This window comes from Penaeus chinensis, chromosome 33, assembly GCF_019202785.1.
Source record: "Penaeus chinensis breed Huanghai No. 1 chromosome 33, ASM1920278v2, whole genome shotgun sequence".
In the NCBI taxonomy this organism is placed as follows: domain Eukaryota; kingdom Metazoa; phylum Arthropoda; class Malacostraca; order Decapoda; family Penaeidae; genus Penaeus; species Penaeus chinensis.
This window is the reverse complement of record NC_061851.1, coordinates 10,839,541-10,858,235: the sequence shown is the minus strand read 5'-3', so window position 1 is coordinate 10,858,235 and position 18,695 is coordinate 10,839,541. Positions and strand designations below refer to the sequence as shown.

General features: G+C 40.4%; 1 protein-coding gene across 2 annotated transcripts in view; it reads left to right on the top strand.

The window, feature by feature from the left end:
* LOC125042952 (protein DENND6B-like) overlaps positions 1-13,599 on the top strand; it is a 58,995-nt gene extending 45,396 nt beyond the window's left edge. Inside the window, exons 1-11 of one of the 2 annotated variants that reach the window (XM_047638788.1) lie at positions 1,858-2,282; positions 2,398-2,595; positions 3,907-3,987; positions 4,456-4,641; positions 4,915-5,031; positions 5,176-5,306; positions 6,343-6,527; positions 6,887-6,996; positions 7,114-7,281; positions 7,518-7,730; positions 8,571-13,599. In XM_047638788.1, the coding sequence (XP_047494744.1) occupies positions 2,398-2,595; positions 3,907-3,987; positions 4,456-4,641; positions 4,915-5,031; positions 5,176-5,306; positions 6,343-6,527; positions 6,887-6,996; positions 7,114-7,281; positions 7,518-7,730; positions 8,571-8,762 (1,581 nt within the window). In that variant the 5' untranslated portion in view covers positions 1,858-2,282 and the 3' untranslated portion in view covers positions 8,763-13,599. Of the gene's footprint in view, positions 1-1,857; positions 2,283-2,397; positions 2,596-3,906; positions 3,988-4,455; positions 4,642-4,914; positions 5,032-5,175; positions 5,307-6,342; positions 6,528-6,886; positions 6,997-7,113; positions 7,282-7,517; positions 7,731-8,570 lie in introns of those variants that run through there. The other variant, XM_047638787.1, reaches the window with a different exon arrangement.
* Positions 13,600-18,695: the final 5,096 nt, after the last annotated feature.

Below are 18,695 nucleotides of genomic sequence, written 5' to 3'. Positions count from 1 at the left end.
TCGCCAACGAGGCTACGAACCATGTCTCCGAGGTCTCGATAGGGGCGTCGGGTCGGAGGGAAACGATGTGCGCGTTCCAGGGTCCTGCTGGGTGGGGATCTGGCGGTCGATTGCGTCCGTGCAGATTCCGGGTATGAGTAGGGTGAAAAGGGGTGTATAAGGGGAGTTGGCGAGAGGCTGGCTAGGGGAGGTGGTGATGAGAGGGGAGGAAGGAGTGGAGGGTAGAGGGTAGGAGGAGAGCGGAGGGCGAGGGGGGAAGGGAGAAGGGGGTAGAGGGTGTTGGGTAGAGGGTAGGGGTTGGGAGGAGAGCGGAGGGTGAAGGGCGGGAAGGGGAAGGGAAGTCGAGGGTGGTGGTGAGGGAAGGCGGGAGGGAGCCTGGGATGGGCGGTGGGAGAATCAGAGTGGACGACCTTCGTTGTCTGGGAACTACAGATGCAGCTTTTTCTTAGGTTCTCATGTACCGTTTTTCATCATTCTCTTCTTGTTTTCGAGCCGGTGATTTACTGTTAACGTAAGTTTATTTGTATAGGCTGTATGTCATTGATGTGCATTTCCACGGATGGAATAGGAGATGAATTATTTTTTTTTACCGACTAGGTAAGGAAACAGTGTCATTTCTCTCTGGCGATTATATATTATTCTAGTGGCTGAAGTGGCTGCTAACTCGGCCAGGGAACATACTTCCAACAACGCTTTTTCTCATGTTATAAGTTGTACCTTCCTATGTCACATTTTTATCTAGAAGTAAGAGAGGAAATTTCCAAAAGAAACAGCACACGCACCACACGCACACGCACCACACGTACACGTACCACACGTACACGTACCACACGCACACGCACCACACGCACACGCACCACACGCACACGCACCACACGTACACGTACCACACGCACACGCACCACACGTACACGTACCACACGTACACGTACCACACGTACACGTACCACACGTACACGTACCACACGCACACGCACCACACGCACCACACGTACACGCACCACACGCACACGCACCACACGCACCACACGCACACGCACCACACGTACACGCACCACACGTACACGCACCCACGTACACGCACCACACGTACACGCACCACACGTACACGCACCACACGTACACGCACCACACGTACACGCACACGCACCACACGCACACGCACACGCACCACACGCACACGCACACGCACCACACGCACACGCACACGCACCATACGTACACGCACACGCACCACACGTACACGCACACGCACACGCACCACACGTACACGCACACGCACCACACGTACACGTACCACACGTACACGCACACGCACCACACGTACACGCACACGCACCACACGTACACGCACACGCACCACACGTACGCGCACGCACACGCACGCACACGCACCACACGTACACACGCACCACACGTACACGAGCGCGCGCGCGCACACACACACACACACACACATACACACACACACACACACATACACACACACACATACACACACACACACACACATACACACACACACATACACACACACACATACACACACACACACACACAGCTACCCACCCACTCCCCCACCACCTCCGCCCACTCCTTCACCTTCGTACAAGGAAGGGGAAGGGCATTATAGCAGCAGTCCGTACACGTGAGTCTCGAGGTGCCACATAAAGAGCGAGGGCATTGACGTCACACACCTGCTGACATTCAGGGCTTCAGGAGCACAGGTGTTGAGTAGGCGAAGGCTGTTCTGAAGAATGAAAGAAGCGGGGGAGGGATTGTGTGTGTGTGTGTTTGTTTGTTTGTTTGTTTGTTTTTTGTTTGTATGTTTGTATGTTTGTATGTAGGTATCTGTAGACGTGTGTGAGACTCGCAAGGCAGAAAGGACATTGTTGTTTACCTTCCGCATGCGGTGCGATTGCGTCATTGCACTAATGCGGCGTAGAGCATTATCCCACAAGTGCTTCGTTTCTCTCCCCGCCCCACCCATTGCACTCCGAGGGCTCTGACGTAAAGAAATATATGTTTGTACAATATGTTTTATCTTCTTTACCTAAGGAGTTGAAAGTCGAATGGTAATGCAAAGTAAACAGTGCATATGATTTGTTTTAGGAAAGAGAGAAATGTCTTGCTTGTTGTGTGTGTGACCTGAAAAAGAAAAAAAAGGACAAAGGAAAGTGATAGACATGGAGGAAGAAAGACAAGTTAACTGATAGATGATAACGTAAGAGCGACTTACAGAACTGAAGTGAATCGACAGGTGACGACTGAATGAGACGAGTGTAAGTACTCTCACACACGCAACATCAACTCGTTCGCAATAGCAATTTGAAGTGTTGCCATCCAATATTTTGTGCGCTATGACCCGTGTTCTCAAAATCCTTTCTTCTCTTCCAGATGATTTATCCTGGCGACCGCGAGCTTACAGAGCGCGAACGGACCAACATCTGCTACCTGGCTTTCCCCGACAGTAACTCCGGCCTGATGGGGAATGTCCAGTTCCACTTTCGCATCCGCCAGTGCCCGCAGTCGAATCCCTTGCACACCCGCCCGGCCATTCATCAGTACAATGCCACGTGTCCGACGAGCATACAGGTACTTTTGCTTATTTCTTGCGAGGTCATCTTAGGTCGCGCTTGTTTGTTATTTACCTCCGACTAACAGAGTAGGGTATGCAGGTAAAAAGGAAAAGGAAAGAAAAGAAAGAAAAGTTTATTATTTTCTTTTTTTCACCATGTGCAAAAAATAATTTAAGAAATGTGATGGAAATTTGTGTGGGTTGCCTATGACCCAGTGACAGGTTGATTAGATGTAGATTAACAGTAGATTACGAACATTTTTAGGTTTGTAGTATAGAATGGATGGTTTGGGTATGTATTGCTGGGGGAAGATTATGAGCAGGTCTAGAGAGCTAGGTTTAGTCAAATATTTGAGGTATATCAAAGTTGGTGAAGGCAGGTTCTCATTGAATTTTTAGGTACACTGAAAGTAGGTGAGGCTAGATTAATTGAAAAGTCAAGGGAAGAAGTAGAATACAGGGGAAGAAATAAATTGTAGAAGCAGTTATTAGGAAAGAAATAAGTACATTTTTTAACCCAGTGGCCATGTCGCAAATTTGTTGCACAGATGGCTCTTCAAAGTGCTCATCCACTAAGGAGTCAACAGGTAGGCCCTAGTGACTACACCTGATACTACCATTTGTTAATTTTTTTTTTCTTTTTTTTGTGCTGTTAGTATAGATATTGTCATTATTGTTATTGACAAAATGATTATTGCAATGCTTTGAAAATACTAATAACTAAGAATACTAGAATGATATAAAAATCTGGAAATCAAGGAAAAGTGTAATCAGGTGTAATATGAAGGAACAGTAATTGGCTCCATGGTGACTAAGCACTTTTGGAACCATCACTATGTTAATACAAATAAAAAGCTAAGATTACAGTGAACATGTCATGTAATCATGTTATTCTTGGCCATTGGACTAAGGAGAGTTCAGGGAAGAAGAAGATTTCTTACAGAGAAATTGGGGGAAGAATAAGTTGATTTGTAAAGTAGAATTCAGGGATTAGTAGATTTGTGAGGCAGAATTCAAGGAAGAATGTGTAGATTTTGTCAAGTAGAATTCAGAGGAAGAGTAAATATGTTTCTAAGTTCATTAAAACAGGGAAGATTTGTGCTCTCTTGGTATTTTTTTTTTTTTTTTTCACTGTTTGAAATCGTTTTTGTCTTATGAAATATTTTTAGTAGATCTGGATGTTGTTAATCACATTCACCTACTTTTGTTATGAATGATTTTGATCAATCAATTAAAGGAGGAGTTTATCTATTTTTAATAAAAGTTCATAAAAATACAAATCACTTCTTAAAAGAGATATCTTACAAGCTTCATTCCCTCTTTTGCAGACTGATGATGGCTACCTCTATGGCTATGTGTACTTCCGGCAAGTCAAGGACCGCACACTCAGGAGAGGATATTTTCAGAAGGTAATAGTTTAGGTCTGAAAACAATTGCTGTCAGTGGAAAAATGAAAAAAAATTGTAAGTGCATTTACATGTTAATTTTGATACTGGTTGTGAAAACATTTGGGAAGTAATGATGATTGCACTTCACTTTTTGCTTCTCATCAAATGTCTAGAATTATTGGTAATAATGGGATATATTACACATGAATAGTGCTGTTAATATTCTAGAAGTATGAACTGCTAAAGAACTTTGTGTATTGAAATATATTTTTTGAGAACAATTGTGACTAGGTATACTGATAAATATTTAATACATAAGATAAGTTTATGCATGGGCAAGCATACAGATAATAAGGGATTTATTCTAGTATTGTAATTGAATCTGTATATACAATATATACAGTTTTGTTTCAAAACTGGTTTGCATAAAACAGAATTAATACTTTTAATCATGAATTTTCTAAACTCTCTGTACTTCTTTTTCAAAAGAGTGTGGTATTACTTTCCCACCTGCCACTGGTGTCGCTCTTCACAAGTGTGCTAGACTTGATGGCACCAGAATATTTTGATACTGGAGAAGCCAGCCTAGAAGCTGCTTGCCACCACCTCGACCAATGGCCTCTGCCAACACCAGGTGTCACCCTTAGTCTTCCTCTGCTTGGAACTCTGATACAGGTAAGATGTTGCTCAATTCTCAAGAGTAATAAGTATGTAAATCCTGTAGCTGAAGTAAGATGCAAATGAAAATGTGCTGTTGTAAAGGACTAGTGTTTTTAATCCTAATCTTTAGTCATTTAGTTGTATTATCCAATGTCTCTTCCTTTCATAGTATTAAGATATTAATGTATCTTGCTTTCATAGTATTGAGTAGACTGACTGTGCAATTAATATAAGATTTCACAGAATGAGGACTGGTAATTAAAAAGTGCTCCTTCACCAATCTCACAGGTTCGAATTCCAAGTCGGCAGGACAAACCGGGTGCTTCCACGCTAACACCACCATCCCCTCCCCACACATCTCCTGGACCTTTGACAATCATGGTGCCATCTCCGCATGAGACAGAGGTATTTTACTTGTCTTTATATTTCTCTTTATTTATGTTAGGTCTCATTTATGTTTTATTGTTGGAATGTCCTTTTTTGTTCATGTTTTTGCACTCTTGAAATGTATTTTATTTTAGAAATTAATTTTTAAAAATCCATATCCAGGCTTTCAGAGTTTTAGCTCCGGTGCTGCCTCACCTGAACCTTTTATGGGAATTGGTGATCACTGCTGAACCTCTGGTGGTGATGGCGACATCACCGACCACTGCTGCCAATATGGTGCAAACCCTAGTCAGGTAATTAGAGTGTTATTGTAGTTAGGGTAATATGTAGCTAGTTTTGACAAAGGACTTATTTACTTAGATGATTGTCTTTGTTGGTAAATGTGTCATATTAGAAAGAGAACTGTATAGTGCTTATGTCCTTTGGTTACTTCCCATTCTAGTGGCTTGATGTAGAAAAGCTGTGGTAAGCAGCATAATTCTACGTGGGTGATTATGGTGATGAAAATGGACTTATGGTGCGCATAAATTTTGTATGGGTCACTAGTATGGTAAATACAGTATGGGTATTTATGAATGCATACAGGTGATTATTTAAGATTGAGATGTCACTATGGGTACCAGCAATAGCTTTTATATATCAATTTTTAAGATGTTTTATAAAAAAATCAAATGTTTCAGATGTAATCCCTAAGAAGTTACATATCACATATTAATGTCTTGATATTAGATATGTATAATCACATAAGTAATATTATTGCATGTGTCAAGACAAGAGTATGCATTTGCTACATAGATACATAGGCCTCTGTGTGTGTGTGTGTGTGTGTGTGTGTGTGTGTGTGTGTGTGTGTGTGTGTGTGTGTGTGTGTGTGTGTGTGTGTGTATGTGTATGTGTATGTGTGTGTGTATGTGTGTGTGTGTGTGTGTGTGTGTGTGTGTGTGTGTGTGTGTGTGTGTGTGTGTGTGTGTGTGTGTGTGTCTGTCTCTCTGTGTGTGTGTGTCTCTGTGTCTCTGTGTCTCTGTGTCTCTGTGTCTCTGTGTCTCTGTGTCTCTGTGTCTCTGTGTCTCTGTGTCTCTGTGTCTCTGTGTCTCTTTGTCTGTGTCTGTCTCTGTCTCTGTCTCTGTCTCTGTCTCTGTCTCTGTCTCTCTCTCTCTCTCTCTCTCTCTCTCTCTCTCTCTCTCTCTCTCTCTCTCTCTCTCTCTCTCTCTCTCTCTCTCTCTCTCTCTCTCTCTCTCTCTCTCTTTCTCTCTGTCTGTCTGTATGTATGTATGTATGTCTGTATGTCTATCCGTCTGCAATATATGTAATACATTTTTTTCTTTTCAGCCTTATTGCTCCACTCAAGTATAGCGGAGACTACCGACCATTCTTTACCATCCATGACTCAGAGTTCAAGGAGTACACAACTCGTACTTCTGCTCCTCCTAATGTGATCCTTGGAGTGACCAATCCCTTCTTTGCCAAGACACTCCAGCACTGGCCACACATCATCAGGATTGGGGATAACACTGGTAGGTATTATGGAGAGAAATCTGTGTTGTTAGTTGCTATGATAAATAGTACATAATTTTCATTACTTCTGTTTTTTGTTTTTTTTAAATTATTATTATTATTATTATTATTATTATTATTATTATTATTATTATTATTGAACTTGATGTGTGAAAAAATTGGATAACATTGGTTGTTAAAGATTCAGCAATGTGATGATGCTTATAGACACAGGAGTTAAGAGAGAGAAAGAGAGTTAGTTAGTTTTTTAAGAGAAAGGAAGAGAAAAGGGTCATTGATAACCAACAGTTAGATTTGTATTCTAAAATAGCATTTCAAAGTAGTATGATTTTTAAAGAATTAAATGTCTCTCTTTCAGGATCCCCAAGTACACAGAAGCATAAATTAAAGAAAGCTTCAGCTCTCAAAACAGTTGAACAGAAACCTGGTGTGTACACGAAGTACCGACCTCACTTACAGGCTGACAAGGTGAGCAGTAATCTTGTTTTTGTGCTCAAATGTTATTCTTTTTAGATGACAGATAAACTCAGTCATGTGCTGACTATAAAATAACTCAAAGATCATTTTTGTGACCTGTTTCTCTAGGGTTTAGTAAAGCGATTACTGAAGGGTGTGCAGACAGGACGACCAGTAGAGGTACAGAGCGCACTCCTCAGACGACATCTTTTAGAGTTAACACAGTCCTTCATGATTCCATTGGAAAGATATGTAGCTTCCCTGATGCCACTTCAGAAAAACATTTCACCATACAAGGTAAGGTTAATCAGTGTATATTGTATCTAAACGGAATGAAGGAGGGCAATAGGTCTTCCCAAAATAGGAAATACTAAGTATGTGATATGATAGATACATATTTCTCCCGACACTGAGTTCTCTTGGCTGTCACTTGGTACATTCATGGTATGTATACAGAAAAGACAGTATACTTTCCCTTCTAACCGAGAGTGGAGAAGTATAAAGATTCCGTTTTTTCCCCCATTTTCTCACAGGCAATACCCAGTTTGCGACCCTTTAACCCAGATGACTTCCTGGCCACACTTGAGCTGTATGGGCCACAATTGACAACTGGAATCCGTGGAGACTGGGAAGGTCTCTACCGACGATTCTTCCGCTCCATCAATTTCTCGGTGTGGTTCAATGCTCGCTACGAGGAAGTGTCAGACAAACTCTCGAAACTCCATCTCCAAGCTCTCAGTGATGCTGTAAGTAATGCCTATAGATTTGATGTTTTTGATATTGGTATTATATTAAGTACTTCACTATCAAGTACTTCTTTGAATTGTTTTAAGTGTTATGGATATTTACTTTTTAAAGGCTTGAAACATTTATAGTATTGAATAAAAGAGTTCTACTTTTTGAAAGGTGGAAGAACTTTTTACCTTTAAGAAAATTAAGAAAATACCCAAATTAATTTTAGTTCGATTTTTTTGCACTCTACCTCCCTCCCCCCTCCCTCTCTCTCTTTCTCTCTCCCTTTCTCTCTCCCTTCTATCTCCCTTTCTCTCTCCCTTCTCTCTCTCTTTCCCTCTCTTTCCCTCTCCCCCCCTCTCTTTCCCTCTCCCCCCCCCCTCTCTCTCTCTCTCTCTCTCTCTCTCTCTCTCTCTCTCTCTCTCTCTCTCTCTCTCTCTCTCTCTCTCTCTCTCTCTCTCTCTCTCTCTCTCTCTCTCGCTCGTTCGCTCGCTCGCTCGCTCGCTCTCCCTCCCTCCCTCCCTTCCTCTCCCTCTCCCTCTCCCTCTCACTCTCTCACTCTCTCACTCTCTCACTCTCTCACTCTCTCACTACCTACTTACCTTACTTCTCTCCCCCTCCTTGTCTACCATTTTTCTTACTTATGTGTTTCTCCATCTCTCAGCTTATCTACTTTCATGTCGATTTATCTAATTGCCAATTTACCAGTCTACTTAATTACTTCACTTGTCAGTCTAGTCTACCTATTTAAAATATGTACATTTACTTATTCATGTGTATGAATACATGTGTGTACTAGTATTGAAAACCATTTAATTTTCAGAATCATTATTCATGTGGCATTCCCTTTGCAGGATTTAAGTGGATGGGCATGCAGTCGTAGTGAAGTGGAAGTGGTTGACATGGTCTTGCGCTTAAGGTCCAAACTGACAACAGCAGACACACTCCATGTAAGCCAACATACAAGGGATAAACTCAATGCCAACTTACAGACCCTCTTCAAATCACTACCTGAGGACTTGCAGTCAGTTCTCTGTGCCACCTGAGGGAAGGGAAGCCATGGTGGACTTGCCATCAGAATTTAGAAGTAAAATGTTTGTCAGGCAGTATGTGTGCTCTTAGACAAGCTTCAAGAAGTCTTTTTTTTTGTTATTGATTCTTTTTGTGAAGGAGGCTTCTTCTAAGGCATGCAGTCTTGTCTTGTCACGTCCAGACATGTTGCCATACTGTGCTCCCTCCAACTCTGATGGTATCTTAGTGTTATGCATGTGTTAGACTTACCAATTTTGCAGAAATAACAGCAGGTGTTCAATGTGGAAAAAAGGGTAATGATGTGAGAATTATTTTGTTAGACGGTGATTATCACATACTGCAGATTTGCCTTCAGCAATGGCAAAATTAATATTTAGCATATTATACAGGAGGGTGCAACAATATTTATTATGCTTTTTATCATTAGGTGATGACCATTGGAGAGGTATTTTGATGTCATGTGTTACCTCCAGTGCCTTCTGATAGGGTAGGATTGATGGGTGTTGGTCACAATGGTAATATGGTAAGGAAGAAAGATCAGTCATTGCCCATTTGTGATCTTCGGTGAAATCATGAAGTTTCACCAGGACGTGATAAAAATACATATGTACCAGGTTTGCTAACTTGGTATGAGTTACATTGAGTTTCATATCATGACATGTTTGCTCAATGTAGACTGGGAGTGTATGATAATCAGTATAAATCTTACCATTCAGTGAGATTTGTATGTGAGGAATCTGTGTTCTTTCAGTGTTGTCCTTGGTTGTAACTCAACATATGGTGCCATGATGGGTAGACATGGTTCCCTTGGTATTAGGTAGAAATAAGCTGGATTTTACATTCTCAAGTGGGTGCTTCTTGCAAAGGTTCTTCTCTCAGTAAATCCTGTTCTGTAATCAGTGTCTCGGTAATCAGTACCTTGTATGTATTAAAGCATACTATTTCATCATCTTCAGAGGTTGCATATAATTTGTTTCTCAACGATAGTGCCAATATTTTGCAGTCCAAATGTCTGATACCAGAAATGTTTTAAATTATTTTGATGAAAATTTATAGGTAGAATTATGTTTCCTTTTGCTGATTAGTAAGTTCTTGTAGATATTATGTTTTATCTGTAATTATTTGCTTTAGTTGTTAAGAAAATATTTCCGTGTTGAAAAAAAATCAGCCCATCAGTAGCAAAAACCATGATTTCTCATGATTCAAATATTACTAAACAATGATTGTAACTCTCACTCATCATCACATACAGTGGCTGGCTAATATAATACATGGTGCTAATATCATAATCTCCAGTAGAGAACTGTTCACTATTTGGGTTCAGAAAAGTGACAAGTGCCTGTGAAAAAGCAGAATAGAGTTTTTACAGAGTAATGGGCATATTTCTTGTACTTCAGGAAAGAAGAAATAGGTATGAGATATTATCATAGGGATGCCATGTAAATGGTTAGATTATTTTTTTGAGCCAAGAGGTAATTATTCTCTTATTGTGGTTGATTAAACAAATGCCATAATTAAAAACAGCCCTTTTGGGATTACAGAGGGACAACATCCAGCATGTCGTTCTTGCTTTTGTCTACATAAGAATGGGTATTTTTGTTAATATTATTTGAAGTTTTTCTGTGTTTAATCTTATTTTACATTCTTAGCAAATACAATATTTGAATGATGTAGTTAGGACTTATCTCACTGGTTTGATGTGAGATATAAAACTATAGTCAGTTCTGTTACTTTTGTAACGTTATATGTTATGTTGTGTAGAATTTAGTCATTTTTCCTTAAATTTTCTAAGCATATCTTTATTATAGTTTGAATTTTGTGAAGTTAAAGTTAATGCTCTTCATATACACATATTTACAATTTCTTTTCCTTTAATTATTTTGGAGTTATACAACAGTAGCCTATAGTGAAAATATCTGATAATCATTAGTATGCATTTTGAAATCAACAGAAGTGCTATCTGTATTATATTGAGAAAACTAGCTGTGCAACTAGCCTGATTATCAAGGACAGGCCAGTTGCACTTTATATATTAGAAATCAGCTATATTACCATATAGTAATTTTTCAGTCATTAAAAAATTGTATGAAGTCTAAATTTATTTTTCAAGCATTCTTTGTTTGATTATCTTGGATTGAAATTCATTGTCTCTTTGAATGTTCAGCCTGAGTGATGGATGTGTATTTTTTAGAGTTTTAGAATAGCTTAAATTTGATAAAATCATTGCCAAAAAAAAAATTCACATACAGATGGTAACTTCGTTATGATATCTTGGTACCTCCAGTTTTGCCTAAAACAATATTGAATTTAGAGCTTGCATAATATTCTAATAAAGTTGTGTATAACATCAGCAGCAGTGCTGTTCTTCTTTAAGAAATCAAGGGATTAGATACAGATAAATGTGTATAATCTCTTTTGCTTCTTTAGAGATATGGAAAATGAAAATTATCCTGTGATAAATGTAGTATTATGTATAGCTTTAATTTGTTAGCATTGTCACAACTGTCTTCAGAATTGTAGCTCTTGTCCTCTCTCATCAAGGAAAATTGTTCTCAGACGAAGTTTATTTCATCCTGTTGTTGTTATTATTGTTAGTGTTATATCATCATGGTTAAAGGGATAATTATAATTGTTTTTGTTGTATTTAGTAAAGAAATGTAATGTTGTTCCATCATACAAAAGGTTTTTGTTGTATTGGTAAACAAAAATTATGTCTTCTGCATTTTAAAAAGCAAATAATTCATGCTAGTATCCTCATCAACTCACAATTTGTGTATAGAAACAGAAGAAGTTAGGAATTTCTTATTGAAAATAGGAAGAGTGATTTTGAACACGTAGAATGCCATATGGGTATTTTGACAGATAATCAGAACAAGCTTTAGAGAGGTATTAAGTAATTTTCTTAAAACTTGATTTTTGTAATAATTTAAAGCCTTTATGTCTTTTAAAACCTTTTTCAATAGAAACATTGCTTTTAGACATTTTTATAGATATTGGTATTCATAGAAGATTAAATGTTAGGTACTGTTTTAATCAAAGGGAATTGTTGATACCTTCTTATAAAGTCATTCATCAGACTAGTAGTTTCATATTTTAATTTGTGTCAAGAAATGAGAAGGGAAAGAATCTAAGTGGCTAGTGATGGTAGGGCATTTTATTAGTATATTAGTTTCATGAAAACGGATAAAGTTTTGAGGTTTCTGGAATGGGTGAGCTTATTACAACTGGAATATAATCTGGAATCTATTTAAAGTATACTTAAGAAATGTATATAGTACAGAAGATAACAGCAGTAGCATGAGCTTTACATCAATTAGCCATGTGTGAAAACTGTATCACTATATATGCAATTGAAGAGGATACTGGTATGGCCTTGGAATTTTGTTTATTTTCATGTAACAAATGATGGTGTTCCATTTAACGTAGTTTGCTTTGGTAATATGATCAGATTTTTATGATTACTCGGAACTTATTCCTGTATACTAGTACAGGTTTTACATCACAAAAATAACAATGTATTGCATGAAAATTTATCTGATATCCTGATAAATGTGATTATAAGATCATGGCAAAGAGATATACATCTGTCATAGGAAGGAATTACTTATGTATCATTTCCTTGATAAAGGTATTTTATAATGTTAGAAGGTAAAATATGTTATTTAAAAGGAAACCGACAGGTTGTTTCAAGAGGAATTTAAAAAGATGAAAATCTTTTTGCTAACTCAGAAATTGAAGAGGGTACAGTAGTATGCTGCAGATGAAATTGGGTATACATAGCAATCCACTGGTATGGTTATTCAAAAAGGATAGCACATATCAGAGTATTGTCAAGGTTGACACACATTTTTTTATTTTGAAACCACTTTCTTTCTAACTAACTGATCTGGCACAAGAAGAAGGTATGCACTGATAATTATTAAGATATTGAGATCACTTATTATACTACATAGACTGATAAAAGAGTCATGTTATGGAGAAATATAATAAGGCTTCTTAGCCCACAAAATTGATGTCTGTAATGTAATAATTGTTGTACATTTCATTTAAATTCATTAAGTGCCAATTTTTCGGCCAAAATGTTCTCTACTATTGTTGCCTTTAGGGTTACCACATGGTTGGACATTTATAATTGTATTATTTGCTTGTGTCAGGAATGAGGAACAAAAGTGCCATATACTATTTAAACATGCCAAGAAATGTTTTTTTTTTGCAACCTAAAATTCTTGTGGGCAAAAGTAATTAGTGAAATTCAGTTATTGACAGTTATGATTGATGACAGTGCAGTAATTACATGCTGGAGATATACCACATGATTAAAAAAAATGAACTTTTTTATGTACCTGAAAGGATTTAATAATTAATTTATTTTCTTTTTCCTTTTGAATTTACTCAGGATAATTTGTAAAGCAGTAAAGAAGGGAGTTTTATCCCGGTTGACTTCCAGAGAGGTATTTAACTGTACTACAGAATATATTTCACCTCTTTCATTATTAGAAATGTAGTAATTGTGCTCTAAAAAAAACAAGTTATGTATACATGCATGTATTTATTCATTTGCATACATGTATACATATATGTTCAAATTTTAGTTTAATGAAAATAAAAAAAAAAGAAACAAAAAAGTGATAAAAAGTGGCGCATGAGTATGGATCAGATTACCTGTATTTTCTCTATTTCCCTTTTCAAAGTATGTATAAGAATGATAATGCTTATGACTATAAGCAGTTGGTGTTCTTTCGTAAAGCTAGAGTATATACAGAAACTTGATGAGCAATCATCCAGAAATTGTCTTTTGTGTTGTAACGAAATCTTTGTAATACTCATGAAAGAATAAAATATATTTTCTCATTGGTTTTATTATTGACCTGTTTCAGATTCTTTTGGGGAACTCCCCAACCTTGGGACTCAGCCCTCGATTCAACTAATTTTGCGTGGTCTTTTTTTCCCCTCCTACTTTTTCGTTTCTTTCCCTTCACAAACCCTGTCTACTATCCACTTCCTAAGGTGTGAGAGCCAAGCTGAAAGGATAAAGGCTGACTTTGTGCCAGTCCTGAACCGCCTGAGGGAGCCATGGGCACGGTATTTCCCTGCTTTAGTTGTCTAGCCCTTACCCCACAAGGGAACCCTGAGGGGTGGACCGTTTCTCTCCCCAACATACTCCAGGCTTACCATGGCCAACAATGAAGGGTTTATACCATTATTAGGGGCAATGAGGCTTGCGCCTTCATCAAATAGCCCCACCAATTCAAACTCTCCCGATTCCCTGACCCCAGGCACTCCTTTGACCACGGCTCTGAACACTACAACCAATACCCCAACTTCAATGCCTACTAGTACAGTATCCACCCTAATCAACACTCAACACCCAGGAGACATTTCTACTCTCCCAACATGCTCAACATCAACACCTCTACCCCCACAACCTTCTTCATCAACTACCCATCCTCCCTTATTACTACCTTACAGCCTTATAGTCCACCTCCCCATAACATTACCTCCCTCAACACTACTCCCTCTTCCACACACCCCCGTCCTTCTACTACCCCCATCTCTACAAAAATCTTAAATACTCTATTTAGCCCAGCCAAATGGTACCGATTTTTTGTGATCCCTCCCACAGCTCCTTACTCTGATAACACCCTTCTCTTCCAGCAATGTCTCCAAAAACAAGTAGGCAATGTCTCTTTCCGTAGCCAACCCGTCTCATCACAGTAACATCTGAAAACCAAGCTATAGCATTATCAAATCTAACTGATCTATATGGTAACTCCATCACTGCAGAACCCCATCCAACCCTCAATACTTGCACCGGAACTGTTTCTATCTCCCCAGCAAATTGCCCTGTCTATGACAAAAATTGGTCAGATTGTGGAGAAGGCTTACTCGCCTGTCTCACAGACTATGATGCGGTATCAGTACAATGCTACTCCATTCCTCCCAGAGGTCATCGTAAGAACCCCACTAACATTGCCAAAATTACTTTCCGTAGATATGATCTACCCTTTAATGTATACATCGGTGGGGAATCCCTCCCTGTCCGACCATATCAACCTCCTCCTCGCCAGTGCCAAAATTGTTGGTGTTTAGTAATTCCGGCCAAACATTGCCGTTCCACAGCCAGATGCCCACTATGTGCCCAACCTGGCCATACTCGATCAAACTGCTCTGCACAATCACGCACATGTGCCAACTGTGGCGGCCCCCATAATGTATTTTATAGAGGCTGCCCCACCTTCAAATTTGAGTCTGAGGTAGCAACTCTCAGATTCAGACTTGGACTCACTCTACGTGAAGCCAGACATGAAGCACGTCGATGAGGTTTTTCTCTTACTCCCTACTCAAGTAATGTTGCTCACTCTGCCACTCCCCCTACCTCCCAAGCTCCTACACCCTCCCCTAAACCTATCCCTCCTCCATCTAACTTCCCCTCTTCTACCTCCTACCTTCCTCAGTCGAATTCTTTTGCCATCCTAAATCCAGACACTTCAATCTCTACTACAGCCCCGACACCTTCCCCTCTCCCTCCCCGCACTACCCGCAACAGACAGACTAAACGTTCTACCACCTCTTGCCCTACCACACAATCACCACCTTCCTTTGCCCCTACTCTTCAGATACCAGTCTTCTCTTCCCCCCCTCAAGAAAACCTTTGTCTCACAAAACTCCCCAACCAACTCCATTACAGAAACTATTGAAGATATTCAAAACTATCTACTCGAGTCCCAAACTGACACTGAAACCCCTCATCCACCATCAAATTCCACAACTCTTGCTCCCTCCACACTCGAAGTGACTGCCGATATCCATCCTCCTCCTACTCATATCCCCCCTACACCCTGTCCTCCCACCCCCTCCCAACACAGCCCCCCCCTACTCCAGCTCCACCTACATTAACCCTCCCACCATCCCCTCTATCCCTTCCACTCCCTCCTGGATACACACGTGAATCCCTTATATCACAACTATCCCCTTCCCCAGACCCTCCACCTCCTAATACCCCTCCTGATACAACACCACCTCCCCCCTCTCATTCCTTATCCCACCCTCTAGCTCCTTCCTCTTCAAATTCTCCAACACGTATAACATAAATCAACGAAAGAATAACTATCATTCATTGGAATATTCGCGGTTTCCGTTCTTACAGACCCGAGCTTCGTCATATCCTTTCTTCTTATAACCCATCCATTATATGCCTTCAAGAGACTTTTCTTACACATCTTCCTATACCAATCCCCAATTATCATTTTGTCTCTTCCCCGCACTCTCTTTATGTCTCGTCCATACTTATCAATCAGAAAACACCTTATGTCATACCTCCCTTTCAAACCACTGTCCCTTGCATAGTTATTCGCATCTTTCTTCGCCGCTGGATCACAGTGATTTCAGTCTACTTCTCCCCTTCCCACCCCATTGACTTTGTTTGCTTTTGAAAATCTAATTTCCCAACTCCAACCACCTTTCCTCATAGTTGATTTCAACTCCGCCACACTCTTTGGGGTGATTCTATCACCAACTCCCGTGGCCGATCCCTAGAGCGCTTCCTCTCCACAGCTGACCTTATTATTTTTAATTCAGATCGCCCCACACACTTTGATACACGCACGCAATCTTTTTCATGCATTGACCTCTCTCTATGCTCCCCTTCTCTTCATTTAGATTTCCATTGGTCCGTTCTAGACCCCTTTCCTTATAGTGACCACTTTCCAGTTCTCCTTTCTCTTACTTCATATGTACCACTTCCTAACTCCCCACGCTGGTGCTTTGATAGAGCCGACTGGCGTACTTTCACTCCACTCTCTGCTATTCATACCCCTCCATCCTCCCTCTCATCCATTTCAGATATGATACAATGTTTCACAACTACAGTTCTAAGAGCTGCCCATACAGCTATTCCTCGAACCTCAAGACCCTATACCTCCAAATGTGTTCCATGGTGGAATTCTTACTGCACTAAAGCGCTTCGCTTAAAACGTGCAGCCTGGGACAGTTACCGCTACAACCGAGGTACCCCTAATCAACTATCAGCCCTTATCTCCTTTAAAAGAGCATCCGCCTGTCTTCGTCGTACAAACCGAAATAGCAAAACAAATAGCTGGTGAAATTATGTTTCCTCAATTACATCCTGTACATCTATCTCAAATGTTTGGCACCGGATCCATAAACTATCAGGCAAACACCCCCCTCATCCAGCCCCTGTCCTCCATATTCGAGATACCCTCATCTCTGATCCTCTCCAAGTCGCTAATGAACTTCTCACCTTTCTCCACACTTCTCTTCTATTAAGACCACCAGGGAACGTACCCCCATTATCTACACCCTATCCTCCGCTGAGTCCTATAATGCTCCCTTTTCTTCCTCTGAACTCAGTGCTGCCTTACAGTCGTGTAGCAACACTCATGGAGGCCCTGACAGTATTCACTACCGTCTGCTCCGACAACTCCCATCTTCCTCCTTATCCTTCCTCTTAACAATTTGCAACCACATATGGACATCAGGAAATTTTCCTTCTCATTGGCGAGAAGCTCTTGTCCTCCCCTTCCTGAAGCCCAATGAATCGGGTAACCTCCCTCAAGACTATCGCCCCATCGCACTAAATAGCTGCTTGTGCAAACTACTAGAGCGAATGGTTAACTTCCGGTTAATGTGAATCTCATTAAGTTTGGTTTCAGCCGTGCCCGAAGCACAGCTGACCCCCTTGCTCATTTTGAGACATATATTACATCTGCATTTGCACGCCATGAATCAGTACTAGCTATATTCTTTGAGCTAGAAAAAAGCATATGATACTACATGGCGCTACCATATTCTCCAACAATTGTCCTCTCTAGGCATACCTGGAAACATGGGTGTCTTTATATAGTCTTTCCTCTCCCAACACACTTTCCAGGTCAAAATCGCCTCTGCCACATCATCCTTCTTTCCTCAAATCGAAGATGTCCCACAAAGCAGTGTGCTCAGTACCACTTTATTCCTTCTTACTGTAAATTACATTGTCTCAGTTTTACCACCAGGAGCCCGGTCATGACTATATGTTGATGATTTAACCATCTATGCCTCTACCAATTTCTTCAGTCTGCAATATCATCAGTATCTTCCTGGGCCACAAGCCATGGCTTCCGCTTTTCTACTCCCAAATCTTTCTCCATCCATCATCTTATATGGCACTCCACTCCAATACCGTTCCTCTGGCAAATTCCTAGGCGTTATTTTTTTACTCCAAACTGTCCTGGCATGACCATATCCTATACATTAAAGAAAAAGCCCGCCGCCGTCTCCGAATCTTACAAACCCTATCCCATATATTCTGGGGCTCAGATCGCAAAACTCTCCTTCATCTTCATGTTACCTTGATCCTCTCCACTCTCGATTATGGATGCCATATCTACTCCTCTGCCTCAACTTCTCTCCTTGCCCATTTTGATACAATCCATCACTGTGGTCTTCACTTAGCCCTAAGTGCCTTCTGCTCCTCTCCAGTTGAGAGCCTGTACACTGAATCAGGCATACCATCTCTCTCTCGACGCCGTACCCTTCTCTCTCTCCGATACTATGCTCGATTCCTCACCAAACTAACTATTCCACGATCCCTGCTTCCTACCTTTGCTTCTTCTCCGTGTTTACCTACTCCTTTTTCCACTCTTATGGATACCCTCCTCTCCCATTCCTCCTTTCCTCATCTCTGACCTCTTCAGTTTTTCTGTCCATTCCGTTTACCATTGTTTATACCTTACCCATGTATTTGCTCCTCTGTCTTCCCTGACCCACCAAGATCAGATATCCCCCCTTCTGTCCTTTTCACCCATTTCCTTGACCATGTCTCCATTCATTCCTCCAGTATTCATGTTTACACTGATGACTCCAAATCCACCTCCGGTGCAGTAACCTTCCCAACTCGCACTTTCAAATACCTCCTCCCTCCTGAATAAAGCGTCCTTACTATAGAC